The sequence below is a fragment of the Pelophylax lessonae genome, assembly GCF_965119305.1.
Source record: "Pelophylax lessonae genome assembly, chromosome: 12".
Lineage (NCBI taxonomy): Eukaryota > Metazoa > Chordata > Amphibia > Anura > Ranidae > Pelophylax > Pelophylax lessonae.
The window spans coordinates 109820992-109848350 of NC_138779.1; the positions used below are offsets into that span (position 1 = coordinate 109820992).

A 27359-nucleotide genomic window follows, 5' to 3' on the forward strand; every position below is an offset into this window, starting at 1 on the left:
GATTTAAGATCACTGTGGCCCTGCTTAAATATCATGTTGGACACATACTGTGTATATATATATATATATATATATATATATATATATGTGTATATATATATATATATATATATATATATATATATATATATTCTTCTAGATTGTCATGTTGGTGAAATGGTCCTTCTATGATACACTGATATCCTTTTGGTGGTGATCTTTTGGCCCTTTTGTAGATGCACACTTACCTGGTGGCGACTCCGGGGTGAGAGCAGTCTCTCAGATGATTCATTGAAAATTTGATATAATATAATTTGTTTATGTACAAATTGTAATTATCAGGACCTTACCTGCCCCATCATACACTGTCTCTAAATGTACATTTTTTGTCTACAGTGAATATCTTGTACAGTAAAGTAGAAAGTCTCATGAAGAAGAACTTATTTCCTGGCGAAACATGCTGATCAACTATAGCTGTACAATATACTTGAATCGCAAAAGATCTTCACTCTGAAAAAAATATTTAAATTAAGACTATAATATAATTTTAATGTATTCAATAACATTTGCTATGGATTTTAAAAATATGATGTAGTATATTATCTTTGTTTGGCACCTTAAAAGCCTCCATTTTCCATTCTACATGCATTTGTCATTTCCTTAGATAACAGGTGTGTAACACAAATATCTTCTTTGCGTACTATCATATTGTCATTTTCCTATTAGCATATGTTTTAATATGCCCTAAAAACAGAGTGTTGTACATTCCCTAAAGTTCCCTAAAGCTTTATGCTATACCAAGAAAATTTCAGACATAATTTCAATGAGCTGAGCTATTACTAGATTAGAACCCCAGTATGCAGTGCAGGATTTAAGTTATACACCTGTTATCTGATAAAGTTACAAGTTGTTATGAAACACGTCATTGGTGTTATCAATGCATTTCCTTCATCACAACAAGCTTGGTCGGGGACCTTTCATCTTTCACAGTCCACCCTTGCTCTGTATTACCCTCCCACAAATGCCTCCATGTGTGACACCAGACAATTTAAAGAAAAATTTCCAGCCACATTGATGTTGGCAAGTTAATTGTCCTTCTCACAAAACTGACCCATGAGTATTAGGGGCATTAGAGTGAAAGCTTTAGAGGGCATGGTTAGATGTAAACTCCTAAACAATGGGGATTAAATAAATGATGTCAACAGGCAGTCTACAGAGGTCAATACCATAAATAAAATATATAATGATTTCTTTACTGTTGGAACTGGATTGTGTTGGTGACAAGAAACATTCACCTTTTTTTTTTTTTTTTTAATAAAGCACTTCATCACCAGTATGTAAGTTTTTTTTATTTATTTTTTTATTGTTAGTGTGATCAAGCTGATGGATTCTATAATAAAGTGCATTAAATGATAGTTAACAGTACATATGCATTTAAATCTGAAATAAATGCTTTTCTTACTATCAGACGCAATTGGATTTTCAGTAAAGTGATTGATCCAGGAAATTAATTTTGCTTCTACTGACAGGGTCAAGAAGATTTTCTTTCTAAAATGGCAGTTTTTGTTTTTCCTTCTGCTATGTTATCTATAATAGAGAAGTATTGGAACTGATAAAAGTATTTTTTTTTTTAATTAATGTATTAGTCTATTTCCCCCTTTGCTAACAAAGTTACCATTTTACCATATCTTATACAGGTTCTTGTGATGCAAGAGGAGCACTTTATCAGTTAGCACTGACCCATACGGAACTAAGAGTAGACAGTCAATGGAAGACAACTTGAAGATTGTTGGTAACATAGTCCTGAGCGATTCAGTGGCTTCCATTGTCCTCTGGCAGAAACATCTGAGCTATTGCTGACAGCAGAAAAGCCACAAGAAGGAAGAAAAACGGGAGAGGGTCCAAGGAACCAAAGAGCCAAGGAAAACCAAAGAAGAAGACTTCGATCTTCTTCTGCTCAAACCTATTTTTTTTTTGTGAGTTAGGCCCCCTCAACCTGTCACCCTGGAGTCGTGGAAGAGGTGGAATGAAGGCAGAATGGTGTGGTGTGAGAAAGGGGTACAAATTCTTCTGACCACAGTGGGAGCTTTTGCTGCATTTGGGCTCATGACAATCGCAATAGGAACAGATTACTGGCTATATGCCAGGGCCTTCATCTGCAATACCACTAACATATCAAGTGAGGAATCAGCACTAAAAGATAAGAAAGACCCTGGAGGGCTAACCCATTCTGGTCTATGGAGAATTTGTTGTTTGGAAGGTAAATACATGCTTTTTTACTATTTGTTTAACTGTTTTTGTTTAGTTAATTTAAACATAAATGTATTATTTATTTTAAAGAAAAAATGTATTAAATATTTGTTCTTCGTATATTTTACCGATTGGTATGGTCCCATACAATTTATAATGGCAGTACAATCTACATATAGATATAGTACAATGTAAGCGCATTTGAAACTCAAATTTAGGAATTCAGCCACTTAGATAAATGTGCAGGCATTCTATGAGTTAAGTCCATTGAGGCGCTTGCCATCTCATGGACTGATTTATCAAATTTACATCTAACGGTTATATGGGGCTCTAGAAGGATAGCTGCGGCAGGTCCAGAGGTGCTGTGTGTGATTCTCTCCTCAAATGGTCCTGAAATGTATCCTCCAGGAGTGCCATAAACCTGTTAGATCTAAACTAAAGAGATAAGTCCAGGAGATGTGTCCTAGTCTGTGAGTCTCTTTGCCTGACACATTATGTCTGCTTCTAACAGCTCTTGGAACTTCTAATTAGAGTGGTTGCTAGCTTTCTCTTGCAAAGTTTGTCTGACCTTATCAAACAGCAGTCCAGCTACAAAATGTACCTTCAGCCTGTTTGCATCATCCCAGCCAGACTGTCCTGCTTGGCCCCTCTCCCTATGGAATATTTGTGCTGCTTTGTCCTGCGGTTCCAGCACACGTTGCAGAATAGATTTTCCTCCTTATGGTTTCTACTGTTGAGGTGGCCCCTAAAGTCTCCTAAAATTGCCATTTGTATCTTGTATAAAAATTGCTTCTAAGCAATTCTCTATCTTGACAAAACTTTCCTGTGAGAGGTCCAGGATTAACCTTCTTGCTTTCCCCTCATTATTAATAGCCAATTCTTTCTAATGGGTGTTCAGGATCCCATATGAGGCCCTGAAATCTCATGGCACAATCAACCAGTTACCCAAGTCATGACCTATCGCTGTGTACTTGGGTAATTGTTGCAGCAGGAATCCTGCCAGTTATAAGGAGTTATTCCACTGTCATGCCACTCCCATCACTATTATTTGACATGGTCAATATTGTTCATAGACTTCAAATTTACCAAAATATATAATCAACGGAATGATCAAACAATAGAGTAAATGTATCTTGCAATTTACTAAACAGGTACAACATTAGAGGTAACAATGCAAAACCGGTTAAGGATGTAAAAAAAAAACATGCATTCACAGCAGAATAATGAAACCTGTCCAAACATTAAAAAGCTGTACAAACATGAACTCTTCAAAGCAATGTCTCTGTGACTCTGTCAAAGTAATATGTGGCTGCATTTTATAGTCTCAATAAGAATGTGTCACAACAGAGAGTTAAGCTGAGAATCACTACTTCAGTAAACTACACACATCACGGCTACCTATGATTATCGTCATAAACAGAATCCCTCACATTGAAGTCTAGAAAGCTCTGGTAAAACAGATGAACAGCTGAGGGGGACCCAAAACCCAATGACAAAGCACCACCCTACTGGAACTAGAGTACTCTGCTAGAAATCAGAAAGGGGCTCCTTACAGTAGCTGGTTCTGTTGGAGAAGCTGCATGCTATTAGATTCTGGTTCTGACAGTGGAGAGCCTCCCACCTGGTTGTAAATCCCCTGCCCAGCTACCTCTAGCTCATCAGATTTTGAGCCTATTATCTGAGAGACAATAGTCACAATTATTGTTGTGTGGCTGGACAGAGTGTAAGCAGCCTGGTAAGGCCAAAATGTAAAAAGGAGACATGAGGTAGGTTTTATCTTGAAATAAACATTAGAATATATTCTTTGAGGGGCAGTAACTACAAATATTGTCCATTGGCTAGACAGTAAGTAAGCAGTTTGGTCAGACCACAATGTAAAAGGGAGACAAGGCAGGTCTTGAATTAAGATAAAAATTAGAGTGTATTAACAACTTGCCGACCGCATGCCGCAGATATACTGCAACAGACTGGCTCGGCTGTGCAAACCGCGTGTAGCACTGCCCCCATAGGGACTGCTTGATATTTACTCTGTAGGTTCCCCCTGGTTACCAGCACCCCGCCATACTGTAAGCACAAGTCCTTAATTCTCCTTGGCTTGGCTCACACTCCAATAATCAATCCAGGGGTATTTGGTTGTTTTTGTGGTGTATTGTAAAATGGGGGATAAGAGAAGGAAGTATTGCGATACTCCAACTTCAACTATTCACAGTGATCGAGGACTCCTATCTTCTCTGCTTTACTACAGATTTGGAACAGCCAGGCTGTTTATTCATCCTGCCACTTTGGATGAATGTGGATTAAGCCTCTTATCCTTAAGATGACTTGGTGAACAATATAGATTTACCTGCAGCTCCTCTGGTAAGCAGACAGAGCTCAAAACTATACTCTCTCACTAGCACCTACCTAGGAGGGTGCTAAACATGGTACCTGTAGGCAGCGGGGAAGCCGATCCATGGGGCCGGCGGCCGTGATTCCCGCCAGGCACTCGCGATCGCTCCCCGCTGAGAGAGAATGACGGTCTGCTGTTGTGAACACAACAGACAGTTGTTCTCTCTGAAATGAACACAGAGCGCCTGTAATCCTTGTATATAGGATCTCAGGTCTCTGTGTTCATTCCCCAAGTCCCTCCCCCATACAGTTAGAAAACACTCCCCTAGGCTCATACTTAACCCTTTAATCACACCTGGGTTAACCCCTTCCCTGCCAGTGTCATTATTACAGTAACAGTGCAAATTTTTTAGCACTGATTACTGTAGTAATGTCACTGGTCCCCCCAAAAGTGTCAAAAATGTCAGTTAGGGCTCAGACCTACCCGCTGCAATGTCGCAGTCCTGCTAAAAATTGCAGATTGCTGCCATTTCTAGTAAAAAAAAAAATAAAAAATAAAAATGACATAAATCTTTCCCCTAGTTTGTGGACGTGATAACTTTTACGCAAACCAATCAAAATACGCTTATTGGGATATTTTTTCTACCAAAAATATGTAGCAGAATAAAAATTGACCTAGAAGGATGAAAAAATGTGATATTTATTTATTTTTTGGGAGGGGGAATATTATATAGGAGAAAGTGAAAAACAATTTTTTTTTCAGAATTGTCGCTCTTTTTTTGTTTATAGGGCAATTAATAAAAAGCGTATAGGTGATTAAATACCACCAAAAGAAGGACATCAATTTTATTTAGGTACAGCATCGCACGACCGCGCAATGCCGAATCACAAAAAATGGCCTGGTCATTAAGTGGCAAATCCTTCCAGTCCAGAAGTGGTTAAAGTGGAAAAAAAAGTGGAAACTTCTTGTTTAAGTACTCCTTACCCTCTGACCTGCCACATTTGGCATGTCATTTTTTTTTTGGGGGGGGGGGGGTACCTAGTTTTGACAGGTACCCACTCCCACTTCCGCTCGGGCCACCTAGGCGGCTCAAACAAACGTTCTCCTCTCAACCTCCCTCCCTGCAATCTTCTGGGACACATCAGAGGTCCCAGAAGAATACTCGGCCATTCAGTACGCGCAGCGCGACTCGCACATGCGCAATGCGCACCTGGCTTTGAAGTCGCAAGCTGTGACAGCCGGGTACCCGCACAATTGATGCTGGTGCCGCCGAGAGGAGAGGGATAGGAGCGAGGCTTTGGGCGGCCATATCGCTGGATCGTGGGACAGGTGAGTGTGTGTTTATTAAAAGTCAGCAGCTACACTTTTTGTAGCTGCTGACTTTTAATAAACACAGAAACGGCTGGAACTCTGCTTTAATAACCAGTAATATATTTCAGTGCTGAAACACAAGCAGGATTTACTGTACATATATTACAATTGTGTCTGCTGATTTCCAGCTGCTGAAAAATTGTGTGCCACATTTACAGTGCTGGAGCACCAGAATATGCCAGGAAAGGTGGCAGGAGCTGGTAATGGTTATTTTTTTCCTTTTTTGGGCTTGCTGACAATTACAAGTTTAATCTATAGCATTAACAGCAGGCAGGGGTTTTGTAGTTATTGGTAATTCAAGTCTGGTTCATTTAAATATAAGTGCTTCCACTTATAGCTAGGTCATAAGTGCAATTCCCTCTCCATAAAAAAAGACAAGAGTGACAGAAAGATGAGCTTGTCACTGTACTGCTTTTCCTTCACTGCCCGGTAACTGGTTGGGGGTGGGTACATGACATCTTGGACTCAAAAGAAGTAATTTAAATGATTAAGGCTATCACCTAAAATACGGATGACATCTTTAGTAACATAAAAATGTACTGTGGGGGCCAGCCTTGAACTGAAAATAAATATTGCAGCAAAAGCTGCTTTTTTGTTTATTCTTTTTTTGTTTAATCTTTTTTTTTTATTCTTTTTTTGAGATATTTTTTTCCCCCTGGAATTCTATTGTACTGAAGAAAGAAAATATATCCAAAAAATAAATAAATTTCCTTTATTTCTGTCAAAATGATCCCTGTGGTTTATTTTGCTTATTTATGGCTGAGAAATGCTATAATTTAATGACTACTAAGGTGTAGGACAGTGTTTCTCAAAGAGAGTGCCCTGGATCAGTGTCATAAGGTGTCATGGTGCCAGTGGGCTGGCTGCCAACACCATAATGAACAATGATGCTCTAGGGCAGTGACAGCAAACCTTGGCACCCCAGATGTTTTGGAACTACATTTCCCATGATGCTCAAATACACTGCAGAGTGCATTAGCATCATGGGAAATGTAGTTTCAAAACATCTGGGGTGCCAAGGTTCGCCATCACTGCTCTAGGGCAAGGATGCACTGCATCATTCATTGCTACTGTGTTGGCAGGCGTTTTACCAGCAACATGGCACGGTCTGACTCTGATCCAGGGCCAGTGCATGCAGGGCCACTCCCAGCATCCAGGAGAGGGTCTACATCCCCAGACCACTGCCACCTCTTGCCCTCTGCCATGCTGCTGGAGCCAAAGTTAGGGCTCTGATGTGAAGAAGGGACCGTGTGATTAGGTGGCTCTGTGATAGGGGGGGCTGTGTGACTTTGGGGCTGTTTGAATAGGGGGGCTATGCAGTAGGGGTACCATGTGATTGGGGGCTCTGTGATGGGGGGGTCTGTGTGACTTGTGAATTGTGTGACTGGGGGGCAATGTGATGGGGGTTCTGTGTGGTTGAGAGGCTCTGTGATGGGGGGACGCAGGTATAGCATTCACTCTGATGTGACAGGGCTGTCATGTATAGGGCGGCCTCTGAAGTATAGTGGGTTGTGATGGGGGCCTCTGACATGAAAGGGTGACTAATATGAAGGGGGGACTCAGATGTGATGGGGGGCCTCTGACATGATGAGGGACCTCTGATATTATGCAGGGACTTCTGACATGATAGCGGATCTCTGATGTGACAGAGGTCCTCTGATGTGAAGGGGGACTCTAGTGTAATAGAAGGACCTCAGATGTGGTGGTAGAACCTCTGATGTGAAAGGGGGGGGGGGGCTTCTGATGTGAAGGTAAATGTTCCAGGCTCAGGTTTCCCATTGATAAGTAACAGATTTGTTTACATTTTAGACTGGGGTGCTTTGTGATTTGGCATGCTTTTAACAGGTGCCACAATTGAAGAAAAGGTTGAGAAATGCTAGTGTAGGACATATGCGCTAGTGATACACTAGTGGTGCACTTTCTTATTCTTGCCTGGAAAAACATAGAGTTATATTTCCATTATCTTAGATAGACATGTTATGCTTGTACAAATAAGCTGTGCTATACATTGAAGTCTAGAATAACCCCGTGCTTTGCTTTATCCCGTTCTCAATCCTCAGTGTATGCACTTTATGTAGATTTGGAAAAATAGAACATTTGATCTTTTAAGGCTTCCTTTTTTATCTCACAGTTTTTGCTGACAGATCTTGATTTGCTACTTTAATGACTAGATATTTCACAACTCTGTATCTGCAAATAGCAAAATTGTAACACTAAACACTAAAATTACCAAAAACTCTGTGGTATTCTCTTCAGTTCCAATACAATCATTCATGCTAAGATAATGAGCAGAATAATGAGAGATGCAGTCTATACTGCACACATTTTACATAAATTTAAATTATGGGCATAACATAATACAACTAAACCAATGAATAATATTATACTACTTGGGTAATGCTGTGATTTCACATTCAACTCATGTTATGCCCAATGTAACTAGAAAACGTGTCTTAAACTGTTGTAGGAATTGCAGAAAATATAAAATGATCCTTCTAACTGACAGTACTTTATTCATCCTATTATTATGGGCTTTGTTTATGTTGTTTTTAATATAACTATGTAATAAGCTTAAAAATGATTTCTCCCTAATTTTCTGTGCTGACCTACTCCTAATATGTATGTGTCCCTAGGGCTGCTGCACAAAAAAAGAGCAACTGTAGTTAAATGAATATTCAATATATGACACCCCCCCCCCCCCGTTCTCAATATATAATCTATTAAGTGTCTTATACTCAAAGTATTATCTTCTAAAATGCTCTCTCTGCTTAAAGGGGTAGTAAAATGCAGCCTTTACTTACCTTAGAATGAAGCCCTCCAGCGGTGCTTACAGCGCTTCCATCTTCACCTTCCTTCCGGTTTCACGTGCTCTAGCCGCCTGATTGGCTGAGCTGTGATGATGTCACGCCCGCGGCACAGAGCTCTGACACGTCCCTTCAGAGCACATGTGCCAGTGATGTCACCGGCTGCATGCAGTGTGAATATCTCCTAAACTATGCAAGTTTAGAAGATATTCACTGTAGCTACAGGTACAATATTATACCAAAAGTATTGGGACGCCTGCCTTTAACATTAACTTTAATGAAATCCCAATCTTAGTCCGTAGGGTTCAATATTGAGTTGGCCCACCCTTTGCAGCCATAAGAGCCTCAACCCTTCTGGGAAGGCTGTCAACAAGGTTTAGGAATGTGTCTATGGAAATGTTTGACCATTCTTCCAGGAGCACTTTTGTGAGGTCAGGCACTGATGTCGACAAGAAGGCCTGGCTCGCAATCTTTGTTCTAATTCATCCCAAAGGTGTTCTATTGGGTTGAGGTCAGGACTCTGAGCAGGCCAGTCAAGTTTCTCCACCCCAGACTCACTCATCCATGTCTTTATTGACCTTGTTTTGTGCACTGGTACACAGTCATGTTGGAACTGGAAGGGGCCATCCCCAAACTGTTCCCACAAAGTTGGGAACATGAAATTGTCCAAAATGTGTTGGTATGCTGATGCCTAAAGTGTTCCCTTCACTGGAACTAAGGGCCCAAGCCCAACCCCTGAAAAACCAACCCTACACCATAACCCGCCCTCGACTAAATGATTTGGACCAGTGCACAAAGCAAGGTCCATAAATACATGGATGAGCAAGTTTGGGGTGGAGGAACTTGACTGGCTTGCAACCCGATAGAACACCTTTAGGATGAATTAGACCGGAGCCTGCGAGCCAGGCCTTCTTGTCAACATCAGTACCTGACCTCACAAATGCACTTCTGGAAGAATGGTCAAACATTCCCATATAAACACTAGTAAACATTGTGGACAGCCTTTTCAGAAGAGTTGAAGCTGTTATAGTTGCAAAGGGTGGGCCAACTCAGTACTGAACCTAACAGACTAAGACTGGGATACCATTAACCACTTCCCGCCCGCCCTATAGGCGTTTGACGTCGGGAAAGTGGTTGCATTATCCTGACCGGACGTCATATGACGGCGGCAGGATACCCGGGGGCGCGCAGAGCGGAGATCGGTGATGCGGCGTGTCAGGCTGACTCCCCGCATCTCCGATCTCGGTAAAGAGCCTACTTACGTAGGCTCTTTACCATGTGGCCAGCCGTGTCCAATCACGGCTGGTCACATAGTAAACAGGAAGAGCCGTTGATCGGCTTTCCTCAGAACGTGCCTAACAGGCACGAGTAAAGGAGCGCCGATCTGCGGCTCTCCTGACAGGGAAGGGGGGTCGGCACTGGTAATCAGATCATTGATTACCAGTGCAGACCCTCAGGGGGGGGTGCCACTAGAACCACCAGGGATGCCCACCCATGACCCCAGGGATGCCCACTCATGACCCCAGGGATGACCACTATGGCCACCAGGGATTGCAATCAGGGCTCAGGAAGCCCCCCATTGCCCTCCCCATCAGTGCTGCCCGCCAGGGCCCTCCCCATCACTGCTGCCCACCAGTGCCCATCATTGCCATCTATCAGTGCCACCCACCAGTGCCAATTATTGCCCACCAGTGCCGCCTATCAGTGCCCATTAGTGCCCATCAGTGCCGCCCGTCAGTGCCGATCAGTGTCGCCTATCAGTGCCCACCAGTGCCGCCTATCAGTGCCCATCAGTGCCGCCTATCAGTGCCCAGCAGTGCCACCTATCAGTGCCCACCAATGCTGTATATCAGTGCTACCTATCAGTGCCACATATCGGTGCCTATCAGTGCTGCATATCAGTGCCACCCATCAGTGCCACCCCATCAGTGCCTCCTCATCAGTGCCTGTCAGTGCAGTCTCATCAGTGCTCAACAGTGCAGGAAAAAACATATTTATTTACAAAATTGTATAACATAAACAAAAAAAACTTTTTTTATTTTTCAAACTGTTCTGTCTTTTTTTTATTTGTTTAGCAAAAAAGAAAAAACCTTGCGGTGATCAAATACCACCAAAAGAAAGCTCTATTTGTGGGGGGAAAATGACATAAATTTAGTTTAGGTACAGTGTTGCATGATCGTGCACTTTTCATTCCAAATGCAACAGCGCTAAAAGGTGAAAATTGGCCTTGGCAGGAAGGGGGTGAAATTGCCCTGTATTGAAGTGGTTAAAAATCATGTGTGTGTAAAGGCAGATGTCCCAATACTTTTGGTAATATAGTTTAAGCTTTATTATAGGCTTACCTGTAGGTACAAGACATTATTATCACCTAAATAAATGCACAAAAAAAAAAAAATTAAACACAGAAAAAAAATGCATGTATAGTATATAGTAGTCTCATTATACCCACAACAACCTTCTAAATATAAAAGTGACAAAGTACAGAATATTGCATGTACACAGTAAGTTTAAATAGTTTAAAGGCATAAAAAAGAATTTTAGGAAACAATCTGACCTCAAAATAACATTTTAGCTGCCTGTTGACATGCATGTTTGTATCTTATAGTGCTAGTAAAGAGGAAGAAAAGCTGTAGGTTGGCAAATATATGACCAATGGACATTCCCCCTTCACCACATCTAACTTAAAGTGGTTCTAAAGCCTGCACATTTTTACCTTCATACAGTCTCTGCATTAGGGTAAAAAACCTTCAGTCTTCTGGACACATGGAGCTGGCTCAGGAGTGAGCATGCACGAATGCCCCTAGAGCAAGCAACTTGCTTTGGGTGCCCTCGGCGGGGGGACCCAAGAAGAGGAGGATCGGGACTGCTCTATGCAAAACCACTGCACAGAGCATGTAAATGATAACATGGTCGTTATTAAAAGAAAAGAAAAAAAAAAAAAAAACAATATTTCCAATTTCTTTAAATACCCAAATCTGCCTTTGGTTTAGCTCAGAAGAAGAGCGACCGACCTTCCCCCGTCCCCTTTTTCTAGTAGTGGTCGTCTCTTTGGATGTTCGGTCTCTGGAAGCTGTAACAAATGCAGTATATGCAGTAAATAAGAGAATCAGAACCTTCACAAAGTGGAAGAGTGGGTTTGATAATAAAGTTGGCAGTGCCTCCACCTAGGACAGGGCCTCTTTGAGCTGAAGGGATTCCCTTCCTGGAAATTAACTAATATTCTAATCAAAGTATTTGGAAGCAGAAGTACTGCAACCAGCATACAATATTAACTATAAGTAAGGATGGGCTTGATGTTCGAGTCGAACGTAAGTTCGACTCGAACATCAGCTGTTCGTGTATTTGCTGAACACACAAACAAATGGGGCGTTTGGCAGGAAGTTCACCCGCCAATGAGCACCCCCATAATGCAGTGCGCTGGTGCAGTGAATAAATTACTGATGATTGGCCAAAGCATGCACATGACCTGTATGCTTTGACTAATCACAGCACAGTGTCCTGTCAGAGCCATGATTGGCCAAAGGCAGGCTGGCTTTAGCCAATCATGGCTCAGGGGCTAAGTCCACACCCCACACTATATAAGGCTGCTGCTTACACGGCAGCCGTGTATAGTGTATGATAATAGAGATTAGGCAGGTAGTTAGTGGATAGTGTTTTTAGTTATGCCTCGTACACACGCATCGATTATTGGCCGGGAATTTTCGGCCAACGTCCGATCGGCCGGTTTTCGGCTTGTTAGTATGATGCTTCCAACAACCGACTCCGACTTTTCGGCCGAAAAAAATCTGGTGTGCAGGCTATAAAATTTTTGTTGGCCGTCAACAACGCCTGATTTTCCGTCAGTCAGTACAGATTTCGGCAGACAAAAATCTGATGAGCAAGACTGGGCATGCTCAGAGAAGAAAAAACACACGGAAAGTAAACCAGCACATGACATCACTTCTGAAGTAGATTTTTGTTGGCCGAGAAAATTCGTGGGCAGTCTAGGCACATTCCAACCAACAAAACACAACTTGGAAAAAGACGGCCGATCGGTCGGCCGATAATCGTTGCGTGTGTACGAGGCATTAGTTTAGTGCACTCAGTGTAGTGTTCAGGCATACCCCACTTTTATAATGTATAGATATGTTGTAGTCCTGGGTGTCCTCTCTCAGTGCTTCCCAAGTTTTGTATTCCTGTCACTTAAATCCTGAGGTCCAGACTTTGGCAGATGGATGCAAGTATAAGATATTTATGGCAGAGAGTATTTGGCTGGTAAACCCAAATTTAGAGAGGAACGCTCGCAAATAGGACCAAAAAACACAGTTGAATACTTTCTCAGCATCAAGTGAGATGAGCAGCAAGGGGATTTTGTTATGCTCTGCCTTTTGTATTAAGTTAAAAAAATAACTAGTCCTGTCCAATGTTTGGTGTCCATACATAAATCCGACCTGGTCTGGGTGGAGCAATTGGGGGGGGGGGGGGGTGATTTTTGCTAGTCAGATTGGGATAAGCTTGGCGTAGATCTTTATGTCTGTGTTAAGTAGTGAAAAGGGACTAAAATTGACTGGGTTGTCTAGGGATCACGACTATGACCGATTCTTGGAATTCTTAGGGGCAGGAACCTTTCTCAGCAATATTGTTTAAGGAGTAGGTAAGGTGGGAGATTAGATGTGTTGAAAATGCTCTATAGTAGTCGTTAGAGAAACCTTCTGGACCTGGGGATTTATGTAGAGGTAGAGTTTTCAGCACTTTTGAGCACTTTTTGCGACTGCTCCTTATTGAATGTAGGGAGGTTGATCTTATCCAGAAAAGTCTGAATATCTAGGGGATTTGGAGGGGAAACGGGAGCAGAGTCTTTTAAGTTATATAACGATAAGTAGTACTTACGGAACTGCTCTGCTATGTCTGCGGGGTTGATTGTTTTTTTAAGAAGGGAATTTTGGAGGCAGACCTTCGGTTTTTATATTGCTTTGCTAAAAAGAATCCGGGATTATTCCCATGTGCATAGGAATTGAGTTTGAGGCGTTTTATGTAAAAATTGTATCCTTTGCGCAGTATAGAGCTAAGTTGGTTACAAAGAGAAAATATTTCATCAGTTAGATGGGGGTCACGATGGGCTTTATTGCGGGCTTCTAGTGTTTTAATTTGATCTATTAGAGAGGAGATTTATTGTGTGCCTCTCTTCCTCTCATGGGCTGACAGTTTGATCAATATACCCTTAAGATAGGCCTTGTGGGTTTTCCACAAGAGGGTTGGGTCAGTGTCTGAATGGTCATTGGTTTGAAAGAAAAAATTTATATCAGATTCAATTTTCTTTTGGATCTTTTGGCTCATCAGGAGGGAAGAGTTAAACCTTCAGAGAGACGGCAAACTAGTCGCCTTAGAGAGGTGTATTTCAATAGATATGGGTGCGTGATCCGACCATGCGATCACACCAATGGAGGACAAGGAGATCTTTTGTAGGGTGAATTTGTCAATTAAAAATAAATAGATTTTGGAGTATACTCCATGAGCAGGGGAGTAGTAGGTATAGTTTTTTTTGTTGCCATGAGCACAGCGCCATACATCATATAAGCAGTGGTGGGATTCAAAAATTTTAGTAACGAGTTCCGACTTTCAAGCATGGTATAATTTTTTTTTTAAACTAATGTCAGTTAGGGGTCCGATCTGTCCGCCGCAATGTCGCAGTCCCACTAAAAATCGTAGATCGTCGCCATTATTAGTAAAGAAACTAAATAAAAATGGCATAAATCTTTCCCCTAGTTTTTAGACGCGATAACTTTTGCGCAAAACAAACAAAATACGCTTATTGGGATTTGTTTTACCAAAAATATGTAGCAGAAAACAAACTGGCCTAAAATATAGTGCAAAAAAAAAAGAAATCTCACAGGTGATCCAATACCACCAAAAGAAAGTTCTATTTGTGGGGAAAAAAGGACATTCATTTTATTTGGGTACAGCGTTGCATGACCGTGCAATTGTCAGTTAATTATCAATTGTCAGTTAAGTAAGAATAACAAAACATGGCCTGGTTATTAAGGGGGAAATCTTCTGGTCCAGAAGTGGTTAAATTAAAAGCAGGGAGTTAGTACATCCGTGAGTGGTGGTGGACACAACAACCTCCCCCCTTCCCCTGTATGGAGAGAGAGAGAGAGAGTATAAGAGAAAGAGGGATGAAGGGAGGAAGAGAGAGAGGGAAAGAAAGAGGGATGAAGGGAGAGAGAGAGGGGGGGGAGAAAGAGGGATGAAGGGAGAGAGAGAGGGAAAAAAAGAGGTATGAAGGGAGGGGGAGAGAGAGGGGGAAAAAAAGAGGGATGAAGGGAGGGGGAGAGAGAGAGGGAAAAAAAGGGATGAAGAGAGAGAGAGAGGGAAAGAAAGAGGGATGAAGGGAGGGGGAGAGAGAGAAAGAAAGAGGGGTGAAGGGAGGGAGAGAGAGAGAAGGAGGAGAGAGAGAGAGAGAGAGAGAGAGAAGGAGGAGGGAGAGAGGAGGGAGAGAGAGAGGGAGAAAGAAAGAGGGATGAAAGGAGAGAGAGAGAGAGGAAAAGAAAGAGGGATGAAGGGAGAGAGAGAGGGAAATAAAGAGGGATGAAGGGAGGGAAAGAGAGGGAAAGAAAAAGGGATGAAGGGAGGGAGAGAGAGAGAGAGGAGGGGGGGAGAGAGAGAGAGGAGGAGGGGGAGAGAGAGAGAAGGAGGAGAGAGAGGAGGGAGAGAGAGGGAGAAAGAAAGAGGGATGAAGGGAGGGAGTGAGAGAGAGAGAGAAACAGGGATGAAGGGAGGGAGAGCGAGAGAGAGAGAAAGAGCGATGAAGGGAGGGGGAGAGAGAGAGGGGGGGAAATAAAGAGGGATGGTGGGAGGGAGAGAGAGAGGGATGACGGGAGGAAGAGAGAGGGAAATAAAGATGGATGAAGGGAGGGAGAGAGAGAGGGAAAGAAAGAGGGACGAAGGGAGAGAGAGAGGGAAAGGAAGAGGGATGAAGGGAGGGAGAGAGAGAGAGAGGAAAAGAAAGAGGGATGAAGGGAGGGGGAGAGAAATGGGGGAAAGAAAGAGGGATGAAGGGAGGGAGAGAGAGAGAGAGAGAAAGAGGGACGAAGGGAGAGAGAGAGAGGAACAGAAAGAGGGATGAAGGGAGAGAGAGAGGGAAAGAAAGAGGGATGAAGGGAGAGAGAGAGAGAGGAAAAGAAAGAGGGATGAAGGGAGAGAGAGAGAGGAAAAGAAAGAGGGATGAAGGGAGAGAGAGAGGGAAAGAAAGAGGGATGAAGGGAGAGAGAGAGAGAGGGAAAGAAAGAGGGATGAAGGGAGGGAGAGAGAGAGGAAAAGAAAGAGGGATGAAGGGAGGGAGAGCGAGAGAGAAAGAAAGAGCGATGAAGGGAGGGGGAGAGAGAGGGGGGGGGAAATAAAGAGGGATGGTGGGAGGGAGAGAGAGAGAGGGGGATGACGGGAGGAAGAGAGAGGCAAATAAAGAGGGATGAAGGGAGAGAGAGGGGGAAAGAAAGAGGGATGAAGGGAGGGAGAGAGAGAGGGAAAGAAAGAGGGACGAAGGGAGAGAGAGAGGGAAAGGAAGAGGGATGAAGGGAGGGAGAGAGAGAGAGAGGAAAAGAAAGAGGGATGAAGGGAGGGGGGAGAGAGATGGGGAAAGAAAGAGGGATGAAGGGAGGGAGAGAGAGAGAGAGAAAGAAAGAGGGATGAAGGGAGAGAGAGAGAGGAAAAGAAAGAGGGATAAAGGGAGAGAGAGAGAGAGAAAGAGGGATGAAGGGAGAGAGAGAGAGAGAGGGAAAGAAAGAGGGATGAAGGGAGGGAGAGAGAGAGAGAGAAGGAGGAGAGAGAAAGGAGGGGGAGAGAGAGAGAGAGAGAAGGAGGAGAGAGAGAGAGAGAGAGGGGGGAGGGGCAGATAGAGAAGAGGGAGAGGGAGAGACTCACCGAATCATCAGTTTGTGTCTGCTCTGAGGTCTTCTGTCAGGCATTTTTCACTTCTGCAGTGGCAGCATTGTGAAGATGCAGGGAGGAGGGGGGTGGAGCCAGACCCAGGTGCAAAGGACAAGGAAGATCCTCCTTCCCAGTGCATGTTGGGTCCTCTCCTCCTCTGCAAGTCACTGGTTGCTAAATGCCAGTCGGCTGGCCATCCTAGCAACCAGTCTCTACCACACAGATACTGCAATAAAAATACCGCAATTGCTGATGATCCACAAATACCAGCTGTGCTGGTAAATTACCGGCTGGGTGGCAACCCTGTGACAGATGGACTGGCCCGATCTCTGGCTTGCACTGGTTCGCAGAACTTGTTAAATGTTAGTAGCAGGTTCCAACAAACCGGTGCGAACCAGCTGAATCCCACCACTGCATATAAGTCCTCAGAGGCTTGAAAGGAATTTAGTAGTGTAGAGGTTTTCCGCATAGGATTAGTGGAATCCATAGATGGATCGGTCACTTCATTGAAGTCTCCACATAGGATTAGTAGATGAACTTTATGTGTTTGAAGTTTGGGTGCTATGGTAGTGTAAAATATTGGATTGGTAGTATTCGGGGCATATAAATATATTAGGGTCAGTGGAGAGTTATTAAAAGATGCAGAGAGGATCAGAAAGATGCCAATAGGGTCAGCATCTACTGAGTGTAGCTGAAATTCTATAGAAGTTTTCCACCGCTATCATGACTTCCCTTTTTTTTAACTCTGCACTGGCCAGGAAGGTATGGGAAAATCTCAGTCAGCTTCCCTGGACCTCTGGGTTCAGCTTCTCAATGCTACTCTTCAGGCCCGCGGGACGACCCCCTGAGGCCGCATGGCTCCTCTGCAGAGGAGGAGGCACCCGCCCCCTCCCTCCAGGACTCCGCTCCCCAATGGAAGACCTCGACCACATGTGCTCCTGGCTTTTATACAGTATCCCAACATGCACCAATGCAACTTTCCCTCTGCCAATCATCAGGACTGTATCAAAAGCCCATGCACCCATTCGTCAGGTTTCCTCCCACCGTCAAACGTGCCTCCCTATCGGACCAGTGTAAAACACTCTCTAGACAGAATGAGTTGCACTCTGAGCACAATGAGCAGACCTCCCTAACCGATCCTGCTCTCTGGTAGGCAGGGAACAATATAGATTTAACTCCAGCTCTTCTGGTAAGCAGACAGAGCACAAACTATACTTTCTCACCTACCTAGGTGGGTGCAACATATAACTTTTTTGTTTGTGAGCTATTGTCATCACAAGCTAGTACTGAAGAAGGTAGCTCTGAAGCATTAAATCACCATGGATGCCAACTAGAATCTTAAGGAAAACCTGCAGTAAGTAAAATAGGAATATATGGAATCTGCCATTTTCAACCTTCTTCTGAAAACATTGGTTGTCTAGATGTCTTCATCCTCAATTCTTTTTGAGCATGTACCAAATGAGATCAGAGTAAAGTTTAAACTTTTGATTTTCATACTTGTCAGAGTGATTGGCTGACAGAAATTTGGAATATTGATCAGTGTGACAGTCAGGTAACTATCCATTTTTAATAGTGAAGGTTAGAACTGGAACATACATATTTCTCTTTACAGATTTTTTTTACAAACACAAAAATGCAATGACAAATATCTACAGTGGATATATCTTTTGATGATATTTAGGATTGTGCTCTCCCACACTAGCTATTTGTATGTCTGGCACTGTTTCCATATTACATCTTACAAATATATTTATACCTTTTGTATTCCCATGGTAATACAATAAATCACAGCATGTTGGCAGCAGATCAATATTGATATCTCTATGTAGTATTCCCATTTATTTCTATGTTAGGATGATCATTTTTTTATTGGTAAAGATAGCAGGAGGTGAGTCGCGGCGAGCGCATATTAAAGTATTTGTTACCGAAACATTTTATATTCCTGACATGTATCTGCTCTATCATATACTTGTATGAGAAAGTATCCTGTTCTCTTTGTATTGCTTCCCTTGTGTGAAATTCCTGGTTTTCCTACTAGTCCCTCTGATTTCCTATTAAAAAATGACCACATTAAGCAGAAGAACACACTATGGTCAGTTTTCTAACAATGCTGGGATCTCAGCTCGCTCTCCTCCACTGATCAGACTTGTCCTGAAAGCCCCCTCCCCCGACACAGCCTTTTACTGGGATGATCAGTGTGCTGCAGCTGCTTCTTCTCCCCCAGCTCCTATGCAGCCGAGAAGGGAAGGTGATCACTTATAACAAAGGGAAAAAATATATTTATAATAATTTTTTTAAGTCTATACAAAATTGTTTTGCGTTTCATTTCTATTTTTAACTGAATGGGTTGTTTTACAAGGTGATTATTTGCAATCACTTTAAATTGTACACAGCAGGGTGTATTAGACTGAACTTCATATTTCTGTATGATTAGGTGGATTTTCTTTATATACACAGATTCTGTGTTCATGTGCAGAGTTAATTCCACAAAATATGTAGTATATATATGAAGGGAGATGCCAAGCCTAAATTGCCAATAAACCCAGCAAGCTTTCACCACATCCCTGTTTGAACATTGAGGGGGGAAGAAAACGGTATGACACACCCTGCGGACTCTTGTTGGGCCCCAGAGAGACCGTAGATTGGGGGTGTGAACCAAAAAGTGGGATTTTGAAGGTGGAGCTTGCTGAGGTATATGATAGATAAATAATAATGAGACAGAATAAAATAACAGGGTTTTATTACAATATTTTGTAAAAACAATCACAAAAGGTGATAATTATTCAGTGCATAGAGATACAAAGTATACAAGGAACCATAGTTGTGTAGTTAGGGTCACTTAAGTCCGACATGTTTCGCCAGCAGGCTTCCTCTGGGACATTGCAAGCTGGTGACCTCAACACAGGTTCTAAATATAGACAGTATACAATAAGTTTAGACATCATCATAATAACATTTGTACAACTATTGATGTATTTAAAATTTGAGGCTCACCAAAAGTTGTATCTAAAGCATTGCACATGCATCCATATACCAGGGATCTCTGCCGTATATCCAATGGTGGGTAAATCACCCTGAACTAGAAGTCCAGCCAGGTCTGACCTCACTATGTTGACAGGAACCGGACCGGGCTGTGTCGAATCACAGCATATCTAAAGGGATCAATAATTTGTAAGAAGAAATACTCATCACCAATAATCCCAGAATATACTTGGGAAGAGGGGGGTGTGTGAGTATCACAAGGTTGGTCTCCAAAACCAAGGCCATAGAAGTGAACAAGGCAATAAAGAGTAGTGGTGACCAGAGATCAAAGGAAGTGAAAAGATCCTATGACCAGGAGATATAAAGATGGAGATGTGTACCATTTGGAAATGAGCGGAGTGAGTGCCCATATAGTATGGATAGAAACAAGTAATGCAAGAGACCACATATAGTGCAAATAGTTATCACATATAAAGTGTGACAAGATACCTGAAAAGTTAGTTAAGGAGTGACCTTAATTGTGTTTCTATACGAAACTTGAAAGGTGAACGTATACAGTATGATATCAGACAGACCCGGTCCATAGTAAGAAATAGCAAGAGAAAAGTCAGACATGTGAAGTGATGTAAGCTCCTCACCAACTTGGATCTCCTGACTGCACTGCTCTCTGCGGGACCTGTTTGTCACTTTCTGTGGATCGGCACATCACTTCACATGTCTGACTTTTCTCTTGCTATTTCTTACTATGGACCGGGTCTGTCTGATATCGTACTGTATACGTTCACCTTTCAAGTTTCGTATAGACACACAATTAAGGTCACTCCTTAACTAACTTTTCAGGTATCTTGTCACACTTTATATGTGATAACTATTTGCACTATATGTGGTCTCTTGCATTACTTGTTTCTATCCATACTATATGGGCACTCACTCCGCTCATTTCCAAATGGTACACATCTCCATCTTTATATCTCCTGGTCATAGGATCTTTTCATCATAGGATCTTTTCACTTCCTTTGATCTCTGGTCACCACTACTCTTTATTGCCTTGTTCACTTCTATGGCCTTGGTTTTGGAGACCAACCTTGTGATACTCACACATATATTCTGGGATTATTGGTGATGAGTATTTCTTCTTACAAATTATTGATCCCTTTAGATATGCTGTGATTCGACACAGCCCGGTCCGGTTCCTGTCAACATAGTGAGGTCAGACCTGGCTGGACTTCTAGTTCAGGGTGATTTACCCACCATTGGATATACGGCAGAGATCCCTGGTATATGGATGCATGTGCAATGCTCTAGATACAACTTTTGGTGAGCCTCAAATTTTAAATACATCAATAGTTGTACAAATGTTATTATGATGATGTCTAAACTTATTGTATACTGTCTATATTTAGAACCTGTGTTGAGGTCACCAGCTTGCAATGTCCCAGAGGAAGCCTGCTGGCGAAACATGTCGGACTTAAGTGACCCTAACTACACAACTATGGTTCCTTGTATACTTTGTATCTCTATGCACTGAATAATTATCACCTTTTGTGATTGTTTTTACAAAATATTGTAATAAAACCCTGTTATTTTATTCTGTCTCATTATTATTTATCTATCATATACCTCAGCAAGCTCCACCTTCAAAATCCCACTTTTTGGTTCACACCCCCAATCTACGGTCTCTCTGGGGCCCAACAAGAGTCCGCAGGGTGTGCCATACCGTATTCTCCCCCCCCCCCAAAATATGTAGTATATGTCCTACTGCATACTATACCGTCTAATAATGTGTGTTTTCTTTCATATTTAGGACAAAAAAGAGGAGTATGTGTAAAAATAAATCAATTTCCTGAAGACACAGATTATGATCATGACAGTGCCGAATATCTTCTACGTGAGTAATTTAAATTTTTTTATACATGCAGTTTAGACGTGTGTATTGTTAACTTTTTGATGTAATATTTTTATATATATATTTTCTGTACCTATCATAGAACACAGCACACTTTGAAGCACCAGTCTGAAATTATTCCTGGTCTATCTCCAAAGATCTTAGTTTATAATGTTGGCGGGACAGGCAGACTTTCAGGATCTTAGGCTACTATAACTATATCTGGGATCCAAAGCTGTATAGTGCCTATTTGCCTTTATGAATAAAGTCCTGGAAGCCTTCTAATGCTTTTACTATAATTCTTATAGGAAGGCTTTTAGGTGTGTATACTAAATCAAACCCACATTTTAATTGGACTTTACTGGTACAGAGAGGACAGACACATAAATAGATAAAAAAAAAAAAGTTTACATAAAGTTTATTACAAGTTTAAAAAACACAGATTAAAATAATTCAAGAAATTGGTCCCTTGTGAACCACATATGATATTCAAATACTGTTTTGGCCCAACACTGTCCAAGAGAGGTTGACGCATTTTCCACTATTTGCTTCTTCAGGACCTTGTATTCTTGGAGGCAAAGAAGAATAGCTTGGCTGAGAAAATATATACTTGATAAATACACATGTTTTTTACAAGATTTTTTAATATAACCAAGTATATTTATATATATATATATATACATATATATATATATATATATATATATATATATATATATATATATATATATATATATATATATACATATATAGAGAGAGTGAGAGAGAGAGAGAGAGAGAGAGAGAGATATCCATATATAGTTGTAGGCTAGGCTGTGTAACTTACACATTTCTTTTAAGCTGCAAAGGTGTGCATACTACTCTGTGATAAAAATGTATCCTGTATAGACACCAGACAAAAAGTGGCGGAGGGGTGCTATTTATAAAAAGTTATTTTAAATGTTACTTAGGCTCCATTCACATGTAGGCGTTTTGGGGCGTTTTTGGGGAGTTTTTCTGCTCTAGGATCAGCTCTCAAAACGCCCAACAAGACAAATCCTATTCATTTCAATGGCCCCTGTTCACATCTGAGCGTTTTGACGCTGTGAGCAAAACGCTCAACGCTCAAAAAAGTACATGAGCTTCTTTTTGGGCAGATTACAGGTGTTTTCCATTGGTCTCTATTCAATCTAAAAACGCCTGCACAAAAAACGCCTGTAAATCGCGGTAAAAATCGCTGCAAAAATCGCGATAAAATCGCGGTAAAATCGTGGTAAGAAAACGCTACGCTCAGGTGTGAATGTAGCCTTAAGTTCACCATGGAAACATTTCTGAATTGAACACACAAACATCAAAAATATCCCGGACAGGAAAAAAGTCAGACCCACATAAATGCGAGTGACCAAACTCAAACTCAAAGAAAACAAGACATAAAACAACACGAAACAAGAACAAAAATGACCGTCCGGACGCCAGAGATAAAACCACACACTAGGATTTCCACCGGCAAAAGCTGTATGTCTATCCTATCAAATATAAGGTAAATGTGAAATTCACCTGTGTGGACCCCTGGGAGCTCGAGCTGAGAGAGCTGGTGGCTGATCAAAAAGGAGGGTACTATGTGGACCCTAAATATAGTCAAGAAACCCCCTGGCACATCACTGCGGCAATAGCCTAGTGTCATAGAATGTTCATGGTTTTATGATGATTCCATTAGTGAACAGGACTACGGATATATCCAATGGAAAGTTCACCCTGATAAAACAAATCTTCTGTGTAAAGATAGAAATGTCTTAACCATTTTATGACCGGAAGGATTTGGCCCCTTAATGACCAGGCCACTTTTTTCAACTTGGCACTGCGTAAATTTAACTGACAATTGCGTGGACGTGCGACGCTGTACCCAAACAAAATTTATGTCCTTTTTTTCTCACAGATAGAGCTTTCTTCTGGTGGTATTTGATCACCTTTGCGATTTTTATTTTTTGCGCAATACACAAAAAAAGAGCAACAATTCTGAAAATAAATCAACATTTTTCACATTCTGCTATATAACATTCCCCCCCCCCAAAAAATCTAAAAATCGAAATTGTTTATCATTTTAGGCCAATTTGTTTTCTGCTACACATTTTTGGTAAAAAAAATTGCAATAAGCGTATTTTGATTGGTTTGCGCAAAAGTTATTGCATCTACTAACTACGGGAAAGATTTATGTAATTTTTACTGGTTTATTTTTTTTTACTAGTAATGGCGGCGATCTGCGATTTTTTGCGGGACTGCGACATTGTGGCGGACAGATCAGACCCCTGACTGACATTTTTGACACTTTTGGGGGGACCAGTGACATTACTACAGTAATCAGTGCTAAAATATGCACTGTTACTGTAATAATGGCACTGGCAGGGAAGGGGTTAACATTGTGGGTGATCAAGGGGTTAAATGTGTGCATAGGGGGGTGATTCTAACTGTGGGGGGGACGTGGCTTGTGGAATGACCATGGACACCTGTGTTCCTATATAGAAGGATTACAGGGGCTCTATGATCATTCCAGGGAGAAGAACAGTCAGCTGTGTTTACAACAGCCGACCGTCCTTCTCTCTAAGCGGGGAACGATCGCGGGTGTCAGATGGCAATCGGAGCTGCCCGCTCGCTGTATCGGCTTCCCCGCTGACAAGTGGGGGCGGGAGCTCACCCCCTAGGCTCCTGCTCGTGACCGACGTACAGTTAAGGCAATTTGCACAGGAGCGGCTGTCTGCCACAGTACATCAGCGGCAGGCGGTCGTAAAGAGGTTAAAATCTTAGGTACTATATGTACATTCCACATCATTCACGGTTCAAGCAACAATTGTGAAGTTATGCACAGGTGTGGATATTATCATTATGTAATCCTGATGGGGATGACACCATAAGTATAAATCGGCTTCCGCAGAATCTGTACAATGTGTACTGCAGATCGGCACATAAATGGCACTAATGCATCTAGCGAGTGCTAAACAATTACTAGGAGTCCAATGGTACTTTACCCTCACAGGTATAATTAGTCATTCATGGAGCGCCGCTGCATTCCTGGGCCGCTGTGCTCTGGGAAAGTGAAAACAATCCTTGATTGTGTCCTCCTGCTAGACTAACATAGGCTAACATATGCCGGTATGACTGTAGGTAATCAGTCTAACCAGGGTGTCCTGTGCGCATTGCAGCTAGTCAGTCCCAGCCTGCTTCCATGGAGCTCGCCGCCCATCTGTGGATACAAGAGGTGGCATCTCGGCAAGAGTGAAGTCAACTCGTTTCGCAAGACCAATGAGTAGCTTTGTCTGGTCATTTTTGTTCTTGTTTCGTGTTGTTTTATGTCTTGTTTTCTTCGTTTTATGTGAGTTTGGTCACTCGCATTCATGTGGGTCTGGCTATTTTCCTGTCTGGGATATTTTTGATGTTTGTGTATTCAATTCAGAAATGTTTCCATTGTGAACAAAAGTAACAATAAAAATAACTTTTTATAATTAGCACCCCTCCGCCATTTTTTGTCAACAAAATAGCCTCTTTTCTCCTGTGTCTATACAGCATACATTTTTGTGCTATGTTTTATACGTTATGTTGACCGACACCACATAGGTGAAGTCAGGATTGGGTAGATTTTCTATATGTAGCACCCTCCTAGGTGGATGTTAGGAAAAGCATATTGTGGGCCTGATCATTCAGCTAGGCTGTCATGTGTTTCCAGGTGTGTCTGCTGAGTCTGGGGAGTCTCCCAACTGTGTCCAATGAGGGCTCTTTTTGGACAGTGGAGGAAACCTGGCCAATAGCACACCAGGGCTTGTCTCTATCCCAGAGGGCAGAGTTTGCCGCAATGCACCCTGGGATGGGGTATAAGTCTGAGGGGAGCACATGACAGAGCATCTTTGGCAGGAAGCCGAGTCCCAGGAGGGGACCTCAGCAAGCAGTGCTTAGGGGAGCTTAAAGAGGACTTCTTTATTCACAAAGCAGTCAAGCAGTCACAAGTAAGTTCAGCGTTAACAGATATAAAGCCAGTGTTAGCCAGCGTTAACCAGTGTTAACCGGCGTTGACCGGTATCCTTCCAGCGTCAAGTCAGCGTCAATCGGCATTTTTTAAGTGTCTCTGCCACGTTGTACATAGATGAGCCAAAGGAGTATCCCACTAATCCCTTCTCCCATCCAAGTTACAAAATAAATACAAAAACTCAAAGATACCGGACTGGTCATTGTCTCAGTGCTCACACTTGGAGAAACATGCTCAAAGGGACTTTTGTTGCACTTGGGGACCCATATCCAGCAAAAGGGCTGGGAATTGTGCTACATATATTACATGCCCTAATTCAAGTTTGTTGTAATACTACTCTATGATGTTGACTGAGATGAGCAGTGATTATCTAAAACTTTGTTTATTTATTTAACACCTTCCCGCCCGGCCTACAAAAGAATGACATCTGGGCAGGGGCTCCATTTGTTTTGACTGGACATCATATGACAGCCATCAGAACAAGGCGCTATGCGTGCCCTTTGGGAACGCACAGCGTGACGATCGGTGGTGCGGTGTGTCGCCCAGACACACTGCATCTCTGATCATGGTAAAGAGACTATAATGCTCATCACTGCTGCCTGTCAGTGCCCATGTTAGTGCATTCTTATCAGTACCGCCTGATAAGAATTTTGTCAGTGCCCATCAGTGCGGCCCATCAGTGCCGCTTATCAGTGACCATCAGTGCCGCCTATTACTGCCCATCAGTGCCGCATATCAATGCCCATCGGTGCTGCATATAAGTGTTGCCTGTCATTGCCCATCAGCGCTGCATTTTAGTGCCTCCTCATCAGTGCCTCTTTATCAGTGCAGCCTATCAGTGCCCGTCAATTCAGCCTCATCAGCGCACATCAGTAAAGGAGAAAAACTAATTTTCAACAATTTTATTTACATTTTCTGTTATTTTCATTTGTTTAGCAAAAATAAAAAAAACAGTGGTGATTAAATACCACCAAAAAATCTCTATCTGTCTCAAAAAAAAATGCAAAAAATGTAGTTTGGGTACAGTATTGCATGACCACGCAATCGTCATTCAAAGTGTGACAGCGCTGATAGCTGAAATTGGCCTGGGCAGGAAGGAGGTAAAAGTGCCCAGTATTGAAGTGGTTAAATAGCATTGTAGTAATAATGTTCAGTGATGTATGATATGGGTCAGTCATACATTTGGTGATGTATTTTGAACTTGTTAGCATGAAATAAAAGTGCTGCAGCTCCTAGTGTTGGCTTGCAAATGCTTGGTGATGTTGTTGTCTGTTCAGTTTCAAGAAAGTAGAGGGCTATGTAAACCTTAAAGCTTCATTTAGCTCAGTTATCTCTATATACTCATGGGGGTTGATCTACTAAAAGCAGATATACTGTGCACTTTGTAAGTGCAGTTGTACCCATTTTCCTTAGTAAATGTAAACATGGTAAAGCTTCACTTTGTAAAGAATATCCAATCAAGTGCAAGGGAAAAAAAATGCCTTTTCTTGCACATGATTGGATGATGGAAATCAGTAGGGCTTTATCACATGTACTAAGCTCGGGGGAAAATGAGTGTAAATGCACTTGCAGAGTGCACAGTCTATTTTTCTTTAGTAAAACAACCCTAATGAATATGTGTATATAATACATAAGAGAATTGTAATATTTCTTTCATTTCATTGTGTTTTGTAATCTGGATACATTTATTTTGAACTGGAAATTACTAACTTCTAATGCTTTATTTAGGGGGAATGCCAAAATGGGAACTCTTAATATGTGAAGGCTCCACAGGTGCTGGATTGGTCTACTATGGGGTTGATTTACTAAAGGCAAATAAACTGTGCACTTTGCAAAGTGCAAGTGCGCTCTGCAAGAGCA

General features: G+C 42.1%; 1 protein-coding gene across 1 annotated transcript in view; it reads left to right on the forward strand.

The window, feature by feature from the left end:
* CACNG8 (calcium voltage-gated channel auxiliary subunit gamma 8) overlaps positions 1–27359 on the forward strand; it is a 169440-nt gene that overhangs the window by 80144 nt on the left and 61937 nt on the right. The window contains exons 2-3 of the mRNA XM_082273920.1: positions 1677–2239; positions 21425–21508. Of these exons, the coding sequence (XP_082130046.1) occupies positions 2017–2239; positions 21425–21508 (307 nt within the window). The 5' untranslated portion in view covers positions 1677–2016. The remainder of the gene's footprint in view (positions 1–1676; positions 2240–21424; positions 21509–27359) is intronic.